At 40.0% G+C, this 9,956-nt stretch overlaps 1 protein-coding gene across 2 annotated transcripts; it reads left to right on the plus strand.

Annotated features, from left to right (window-relative positions):
* The first annotated feature begins 247 nt into the window (after positions 1–247).
* On the plus strand, positions 248–9,720 carry LOC115422162 (sodium- and chloride-dependent GABA transporter 1-like). 2 transcript variants are annotated; one of them, XM_030138259.1, is made up of 15 exons: positions 248–569; positions 1,652–2,036; positions 2,280–2,411; positions 2,625–2,725; positions 2,886–2,995; positions 3,147–3,279; positions 3,995–4,129; positions 4,229–4,332; positions 5,017–5,141; positions 5,330–5,442; positions 6,119–6,250; positions 6,477–6,579; positions 6,898–6,998; positions 7,162–7,329; positions 7,484–9,720. In XM_030138259.1, the coding sequence occupies exons 2-15, from the start codon at positions 1,805–1,807 to the stop codon at positions 7,907–7,909; spliced, it is 2,115 nt and encodes a 704-aa protein (XP_029994119.1). In that variant the 5' UTR covers positions 248–569; positions 1,652–1,804; the 3' UTR covers positions 7,910–9,720. The 2 variants fall into 2 exon arrangements, with proteins under 2 accessions (XP_029994119.1, XP_029994120.1); XM_030138260.1 differs by lacking the exon at positions 248–569 and adding an exon at positions 1,129–1,147.
* The last annotated feature ends 236 nt before the right edge of the window (positions 9,721–9,956 follow it).

The raw sequence follows: 9,956 nt of genomic DNA on the forward strand, positions 1-9,956 counted from the left end.
TTTATTTTAAGTGCTGTAAAAACTTACATGCGTAATAGTGGGATGTGATGGAAATATGGTGTGAGGTGTGAATACCTGATTGTTTGTATTTATTAAAAATGTGAAGAAAGGAGTGGAAACAATTTGATAGATGAAAATATAAAAAACAAACACGCGGCAAGTGCTATGTCAGAGCAGCCTATAGATGAGAATGAGGAGAAGGAGGAGGGGGGGGGACGACTTTGAGATGACATTGAGGCTGTGTAGATGGTAGTTGAGTCTCTGGTTGTTGATGTTAGACAGTCGCACAAGGCGAAGCGGCTGCTGCCCGTGTTGATTCAGCCTCCTCCTCCTCCTCCTCCTCCTCTTCCTCCTCCTGGTCTTCAGCACTGCTCCCCGCTGGACAGCTCCTGCTTGGACACTCTGACGCTGCATGGTCCCTTTAAGTCTTTTAATGGAAGTAACATCTATTTATGTTCCAAGAAATATCGGGAGTTTACAACTTCATCCACAGGAGGAATCTACGGATACCTCGTTTCGAGATTTGTGGCAGGCAGCATATCTCAGGCGGCACAGATCACAGATTCATTGTGAGTAAACTGGATGCTAAATTCTTGCGTCTGTTTCTGTGCGTGTGTGCGTACTTGAACCCTGATACAAACGAGAATTGTTAATGCATGATTCTTCTTCTTTTTGTTTTTTTTGTTTTTGTTTTTTTTCTTCCCCTGTCTTTGCACCGATAGTGACTGTGGTCGAATAATCAATGAAAGTGGATTGCATGTGGGTGAGATTAATGTAATGACTGCATGATGAGCTCCGTACCTACATGCTACAGCCAATTAAATGCAGAATTGATTACTGTTCTCTAGTCTGGTGGATGGTGCAAATGTGGAGACGCATTCTCGTGCGTTTAATAACGCGTTTGGTCCCCAATTAATCGGACAGAATGGGGTTGCTATTTGTGCATCCTGATGCGTAAAGCTTTTACGCATTGGACATCCCTTTGTCTCCACTGTGCGTTTTGTGTTCCAGTTTGTTTGAGACCTCTCTTTATTCCCTGCTGCTTGTTATTCTGTATGTGGATAACTGTTAGAAGAATCTGCAGGTGGTAATTGGTGTACTCCACTTCATGATGCTTAATTCTCATAGGCTATTTCATTTTGCTACGGTGCGTCTTGCGCTGGAGATGCGTGTTTTGGATCCTGTAATGTGTCTTAAAGTTTTTTTTTTTTCTTTTTTGTCGTTGATTCCAGTTATATCTATTTCTATTTTCTTTGCCAGACGTATTTAATTGCAGATTTTGTTTAGCCTATCGTGTGTGCTGATCTGGTTTTCACTGCTGTTAATTACGCGCAATCTGTCGTCTGTGTTTTAGTTATGGGAGCAAGTCCAGCATGACTTTGCCATCGATGGTTTTAGGTGTTTGTTGAGTCTGATATGAATGAAAATTTTGTGTGAGAGCCAAAATGTTCATGAGATGCGTTTTTTTTTTTAATGCTTATGTTAAAGTGAAACAGAACGTGCTTGTCTTTTCTTTATTGTTTGATCCTGTTTAACTGCAGCCGCTGGTGGAGAACAAATCTCAAAAATGTGTCAATATTTGCATTATAAGTGACATTTTCAGCGCGTCCTGAAAAAAAAAACCGACCAATTACTCTATTCACGATTACAGGTTAACGGCAACTGACGAGCCGTGTGCGTTCAGGCTTCATCCCCCAGACATTTGGTCCAAAGGTTAGGTCTAAAAACCGCGAAGCTGCTGTCTACGTGGACTGGTGCTGAAGCCTCCCGTCCGACTGCCAGGACCTCTGCCAAATCCAGAGACATGGCGACGAACGGCACCAAAACGGATGGACAAGTCACAGAACTAAACGAAGTGGCCACTAATAATGACAAACCCAAGACACTGGACGTGAAACCCGAAAAGCAGAAAAAGGAGATGCCTGATAGAGAAACATGGGTGGGCAAATTTGATTTTCTTCTGTCGTGTGTGGGTTATGCAATTGGACTGGGGAACGTATGGAGATTTCCCTATCTCTGTGGAAAAAACGGCGGAGGTAAACATTTTTTTCCCACATCTAATTTAAGCAAACTGCACGGCCCATTCAGCTCCATGATACACATAGCCGAGCCTGTTTAATTAACCGTGTCGATGGCACGAAAAGACAGAATATCACCTATATTTACAACCTTAAATAATCATCATTTTTCTCTAATGTTTGAAATAATGCGTCAGTACAGTTTTAGACTAAAGATTGGTTATTTTTAATGCATAACTTATTCTACTTCTGTCCATCCAGGAGCCTTCTTGATTCCCTATTTTTTGACTCTCATATTTGCTGGGGTCCCCTTGTTTTTGCTGGAATGCTCACTTGGTCAATACACCTCAATTGGAGGGCTTGGTGTGTGGAAACTGGCTCCTATGTTTAAAGGTATATATTTTAATATATTTCTGGATATTTGTTGCTTCATATAGGCCTATCTGAAATGTGACACAGTGTCCATGAAAAAAAAAAATATTGTAATTATGTTGTGCTATCATGGAAATGATGATGACTACCAGGATTTATGAAGGTTACATGACCAATGATAGTTTTATTGTGATGCATAAAAAAATTCTGATGTATAGTATTTCTGTATGATAGGTGTGGGCCTTGCAGCAGCTGTCCTGTCCTTCTGGCTCAATATTTACTACATTGTAATCATTGCTTGGGCCATTTACTACCTGTACAACTCCTTCACCACTGTAAGTATTTTCCAGAGAGAACATTATTCATAAAATTGAAAAAAAAAAAAAAAAAAAAAAAAGAGCAGAGGGTCAAGGTTGCCATGATACCTTTAAGATATTTCCAATCTTTAAATACAAGGAACAAGGGGGAAAAACCCACTGTAATTCTGTTTTTCAGGAACTTCCGTGGAGCTCATGTAATAATCCATGGAACACAGAGAAATGTTATACAAACCACACGATTCCAGATACCACCAATCTCACCAGCTCAGTGTTGGAGTTTTGGGAGTAAGATATTGACTGCTTTCTTTTGCTTTCAAAGCAACAGAGCTTTAAAGTATCCTGCATGCAACCCTGAGATACATAAAAGACAGCCTCTGCTGCATGCTTATTTTCCTGTGTGCATAATAGTCTTATTGTTGCTCGCTCTGACTTATAGGCGCAACGTGCATGAAATGACCGAGGGCCTGGAAAAACCAGGGCAGATTCGAGTGCCACTGGCAATAACACTGGCTATTGCCTGGGTCCTTGTGTACTTCTGTATCTGGAAAGGGGTTAGCTGGACAGGGAAGGTAAGACTTTTGGCCAATTTGGATGTCCAACACCTCTCTTGCTATCCTGGTTCCAAACAAGTAGCAGTGTTTGTCACATTATGCAATATTTATGGGTCTAATATCACCTCATCAATCATTTAGATTACAGGCAGCATTGTCCAGATTGATTTTAAAATAAGGAGACATCAAACACTCATGTTCACTAATCCTGCTGTGCCTCATGGTGGCTCCTCTAATTCCAATTCTCCTGACACAGTGTCTATACTGAGTGTGGATTCACGATAGGAGGGGCAACAAACAGCCATATACTAAAATCTGGTTTTGTACTCTGTCTTCACTTGGAGCAGTTTCACTCCCATGTGATGCCACATTTCGAAAGTCTACAGCATCACGTGACCATGGCAAATAAAATTTGTTTTGGTCACAAAATACCCCATCCCCCTTGCACATTTTGCTCACAAATTGTATACACAATGTCATAAATGCAACAGAGACAGAGGGAGCTGATTTAAAGTGAAGCTGCAGTGATTTCTAAGTTGCACATACATTTTGGTTTTTGTCACAAAGAGACAGAGGAAAGTACATGTAAAAGCATTAAAGAAATATCCTTTTGTTCTCTTAATAGTGACTGAATTTTAAAATTGCTATTATGTATGCATCATTTATAAAGCTCCTTAAGACTCAATGGCGTTATCCATGATTTCCCTCTTTATGACGGTTTCACATCTTATAGGTCGTTTACTTCTCTGCTACATATCCCTACTTCATGCTGTTTATTCTCTTCATCCGTGGGGTGACTCTTCCGGGGGCTAGCGATGGAATTATGTTCTATATCACCCCTGACTTTGAAAAACTCAAGCAATCGGAGGTAATGACATATTATTATATGATTCATACCTATGTACTGCATGCCTGAGTGAGCAGTGCTCGGCCTCATGCAGCTAAATGGTGTGTGTTTCTTTTTCAGGTATGGTTAGATGCAGCTACCCAGATCTTTTTTTCCTACGGACTGGGTTTGGGGTCACTTATAGCTCTTGGTAGCTACAACCCTTTCAACAACAATGTTTACAGGTAAGACTGGTGATGAAGTAAGAATACAAGATAAGACAGAGGGAGACATAGAGAATGCAGCTGAATTTAATGTATCAGTGCAAATCCTTGTAGCTGAAGATGTCAGTAATTAAATTGCCCCCATTATAGGACATTACACATCTCTTTTAGACCCATTTTCAAGGGTATGGAGTAAGAGCCCTTAACAGACCTTATTAATGTGAGTTCCTGGCATGAATATAATAGCAATCCAAGAAGAAGACTATTTCTTGCTATTGCTCTGTGTGCTGTAGGGAAAAAAACATCTATGGCTGCAAAGCTTGAGTGTTTTCTCCAGTAGCCCCTTGGTTCTGGGTCACATAAACATTCAGTTACATAAAAATAGCTGCTTTCATTTTGTGTCCTTGTTTCACAATGATGAATGTGTATCTATTAAAATATGTGAAATAGTACAAAACAGGCATGTTCTGAGACCTCTAAATTCAGTGTCATGTGCAATAAAAAAAATGTTTTTGCCAAAGAACCATCTGATCAAAAGCAAATTAATTGCAGTGATTTGTTCTCTCAGGTTTTCTTTAAGATCCATCTTTCTTGTATAGTCTACTTTCAGGGAACCTCAATGCAGAAGAAAATATGAGTCAACTTAAATCTTTGACAACAAGCCTATTTTATTTATTTATTTATTTATTTATTTCCTCTCCCCAGAGACTCTGTCATCGTGTGCTGTATCAACTCATGTACCAGCATGTTTGCTGGCTTTGTGATCTTCTCTATTGTCGGCTTCATGGCACACGTGACAAAGAAAGACATTGCCGACGTAGCAGCTTCAGGTAACAGATTGCATATGTTCCTTGTTCTGTAATGGTTTTGTAACCATACAAAAAAAAAAAAAATGCACTGTCACTGACGCTGATGCATAAACGCTGCTTTTTTTCCATCAGCCCTGCATGTGTCTGCAGTTATCCGAGCACTAGGAGAATAACCCTGATGAAATATGATTTTCCTATTTTCCATCCAGGTCCTGGCTTAGCTTTTCTAGCCTACCCGGAGGCTGTAACCCAGTTGCCTGTGTCTCCTCTCTGGGCCATTCTGTTCTTCTCCATGCTGCTCATGCTGGGGATAGACAGCCAGGTAAGGGGCTTGGAGATGATCTGCTCATGGGCTGACCTAAATATTTAAATGCAGGTACATATCATGCAGCTCACCCCTGCTCTCTGCATGATAAGCATGCAATTTGCTTCTTGTGGACAGATATAGCTGAGCTTTGACATGAGCTGTCAAGTCTTTTTAATGCAACTTTATCACCTCCATGTGCCCGCAGATTTCACTCTGTGTGTCTTTATTTTGTGTATGATATTTGGGTTCAAATAAGGCCACAGAAACTAGAAAAAGAATACACGCAGCTAAACACTGACTATGTCCACCAATACAAAGAAATAAATTATAACCCCATTTTAAATGTCATAGCGGCATTGCTTCCACATATCAGTGCTAATACCAAAATGGCCTCCAAGAGATAGATGCTTGCTCATTCAGGGGATTATTTTTAGTGTTCTTGTTCCATGGTTTGGTGCACACTGCAATCTTTGTATCTGTCAAGGCCAGTCCAATTTAATGGAGAGTATATTTTGCAAAATATTCACAGATGTCCACAGAATAAAAATAAACAAAAGCCAATAAGAAAAAAAAAACAAAAAAAAAAACAGCACAGTCTACATATTTAATAGATCTCTACTTTATGAAAAACAGCGTGGTGCAAACGTTCAACATAATAACCTTTCATGCTATCTATCATTCTGTCCTTCAGTTCTGCACGGTTGAAGGCTTCATCACCGCTCTGGTGGATGAGTTTCCCAGAGCTCTTAGGGGTAGACGAGAGATCTTCATCGCAGTTGTCTGTCTGGTGTCCTATGTGATCGGACTTTCAAACATCACACAGGTACAGCAGGGCAGCTTTTCCAGTTACTACTTAACATAAATAGGTGCAGCATAAAAATCAGTGGTGACAAAAGGAAAAATGGAAATCTAATATTAAAGTGAAAACCATTTTTGCAAAGCACTAATCTGAAGTTTTAGATTTCCTGACCTGTTCACTTTGTGACATTATCACAGTACACTGTATCTCATATCTCTTTTACAACATTTATTCATTTTTCTGTGACCAGGGTGGGATCTATGTGTTCAAACTGTTTGACTACTACTCTGCCAGTGGAATGTGTCTGCTGTTCTTGGTCTTCTTTGAATGCATCTCCATATCCTGGTGCTACGGTGTGTATCATCAGTGTTTCATCAAATACAGCAACAGATCCCAACAAATTGGTACACTAATACATGCACACATATATATAAAAAAGATGATAAAGTCAGTGGAATCTCACATCTATGAAAAGTCTTTGTGAACACGAGTTAATAAACGCCACACCACTGCAGATGTATCTGCACAGCTTCAAAAATTGTTCAGCCTCAAGGTCATGAGCACTCACGTGTTCCACCTCACCATCCTCATCATCATGCATGGCAGACCAGCAGCAAATTGAAATAAATTGGATATGAATATTTTTGATCATACATTCATTTGTCTCACAGGTGTGAACAAGTTCTACGACAACATCGAAGAGATGATTGGCTACAAGCCCTGTATATGGTGGAAGATGTGTTGGGTCGTGTTCACCCCTCTCATTGTTGCGGTGAGTCTTCTGAACTAATACAACAGTACATTTAAAGTCATGACATGAAAAATGAAACAATAAATAAAGTCAATATTACCTGCCTGCAGCCATGTCGGATTGAGACAGTGCCGCCTGTAGTCAGAGGTGTCAGGATGCATAAAGCGTCTCATGTCTCCCACAGGGGGTGTTCTTGTTCAGCGCCGTACAAATGGTTCCTCTCACAATGGGAGATTATGTGTTCCCAGGCTGGGGTCAGGGAGTAGGATGGCTCATGGCGCTGTCCTCCATGGTACTCATACCCGGATACATGGTATATATGTACCTTGGTCTTAAGGGTACTTACAAAGAGGTGAGAATTGAATCATTAGTGGTGTTTAGTTGGTGAGCATTGTCAGCTTATTTGTTTGTTTGTTTTAGTTTTTTTTTTATTTGGCAGATGTTCTGACTCTGTTACCTTACTTGCCCATTTCTGACCTAATTAAGTTGCTGTTTTTCTGTTCCAGCGCCTTCGGATAATGCTCCAGCCTCCTGCAGTAGTCAAGCGGCGTCAGGAGAACGGACCTGAGCAGCAGGCGGAAACCAACACAGCTAACCTCTCCAGCCCAGCCAACCCTGCCAGTCCCGCTAACCCGGCCCCTGCAAACCCCGCAAGCCCAGTCAATCCGGCTCCTGTTAACTCAAACCCGGTGACTCCGGCTAACCCAGCTCCTCCGCCAGCGGCTGCGAGTCCGGTGAACCCGGTGACCAGCCCGGCCGCCACCATCACCACCACCACCACCACCACTGGCAGTGTGGCGAACACAGCCACTGTTACCACAACCAGCCCGACCAGCCCACCACCAAACCCAGTGAGCCCATCGGAGCCTATCAACCCCCCAAACCCCACAAGCCCAACCTCTAACCTGACCAATGCAGAGGCCAACGTGTAGACAACAAAGAAACCCTCATGGAGCATGTAGACAAAAGAGAACAATATAAAGGACTTCCAAGATTATAATTGATTCACCTACCTCCAGGGGCAATATGTGATCAAAACAGATTTTCGAACCATGTTTAATTTTTCTGCATTTGTAAAAGCCAAGCCAATGATGTCTTATTGTTGGTTTGCATTCTGAAAACAATATCAAAGACTGTTAGTGTTCACAATTACAACCGTAAATCTGAAAAAAAAAAAATGTAAACATACTGTGTAATACTGTGAGAAAAGAAAAAAAACATAGAGATATAGATTAGAGATTTGTTGAATATCTTCATGAATCAAGTAAATACAGTGTGAATATAGTAGATGAAGTAGTGAACAAAACTGACATCATTGAAGAGTGCTAGGGATTATTGTGGATGTTTACCAAACCTCACACAGTTGTCTCTTTTCCAAACGTCACACTCTGTGAGGTAAACTACAGGCCACAAGGCAAACGGGGAGCTCTGAGTAAGCACAATGCCAATAAGAAGTTCATGTTTAGGAGCTCTGGAGTAATCCAGTATGTGTTGCAAAAGATTTGTGTGTGAGAGAGACTGTTATTTTTTTCCTTCCTTTTTTTTTCAGTGAAAAAAAGAGAAAACTTTTATGTGATCGAAACATTTTTAGAATTATTTTTAGGATGTTTTATACTATATGTGTTGTGAAGGAGGACCAAAATCAATAGGCAGACAAAAGCAAAAACTATGCCATTTAGTGTTCGGTTGGCAAAGCACAGGGTACAAAGAAGTACAAAAAAAAAGCACAGGGTTAGAAAAGTGATTTACAAACATCGACTATCCCTTAATGCTGACAGTCAGTCCTGTTTACGTTTTGCATGCTTTCCTCAGGAACATCAGTGAAAAATACCTGAAATGTCTCCTGACAAATAAAAAAAAAAAGAAGAAGAAGACGAAGAAGAACAGAGAAGGCCTTAAGCCAATACACCAATTTCATCTAAGCCATAGTCTGTTTACATGACTGGGCACAACTACAAAATACCACTTTGTATACTAGCACAAAACCTGGACCAACTCTGTGTTAAAGTAGAGTCATTATTTTTTTCTTTATGTGTGATGATCAATCATAGTTTGATCAATATGTATTCAGCAATACATATGTAGATGTATAAGTGCAGGCCAGTAAGCAAGTGGTCTGTTTCTATTTTTGTTTATGTTGTCTTTGCTTTACTAGTGAAAAGCACAAAGCTTTAATTTCCCCAGACTTTTGCCATGGCGTGTTAGGACAATGTTAGTTTGCTTCTATGGCAGCTACTGTGAAAGGCATCTGGTTGAACAGAACATGTTTACTTTGAAAAGCAAAACAACTGAGCGAAAATGTGAAATGGCTACAGTTCATGTCCTGTGAATTTTGTATAAAGTTACTCTACCACAGTTTTCTCTGGAACTTTGTTGTAAAACTGTACTGTGTAAAACATGTAACTGTGAATGTCTGTAATACATTGGAAGTTATTGTCTAAATGTTGAAAAAATGGAGTTGCTGTTTTCTGCAATAATATTTTGATCACAGAAGCTAAAGCACATATCTTACAGAAATATACGAAATGATGATGACAATGAAGATGCTGACGATTATATTAAAAATAGAAACTATGTCTAGTAAAACAATATTGTTTTGTATATTTTTAACTGTCTCACTGCCTAATGTAAAACATGATATAAACATGATATGTATCTAAATGGTGTCACATGATAAAGCACGATTGTTATGTTATACAAACAGAAAAAGACTGAAAAAATAAAGAATTATAGAAAATATAAATACACCACAGGCTCGGCATATGTCCCTTACAGCATGTGTGTTTAGAGTAGCAGCCCCGTCCTTTCCAACACTGTTATCAGGAAATTAGGTCACCTCAACTATCCTATCAAAAGATGTATGCTGCACTGAATCCTCCTGCAGTAATTGGCTATTGTTCCCCCTCTTGTAAATAAATCCTCTTGTTGTCCAAAGAGCATTTGTAGACAATAGATTATCACGAGGAAAACGCGAGAAAC

This window comes from Sphaeramia orbicularis, chromosome 7, assembly GCF_902148855.1.
Source record: "Sphaeramia orbicularis chromosome 7, fSphaOr1.1, whole genome shotgun sequence".
NCBI classification, from domain to species: Eukaryota; Metazoa; Chordata; class Actinopteri; order Kurtiformes; family Apogonidae; genus Sphaeramia; species Sphaeramia orbicularis.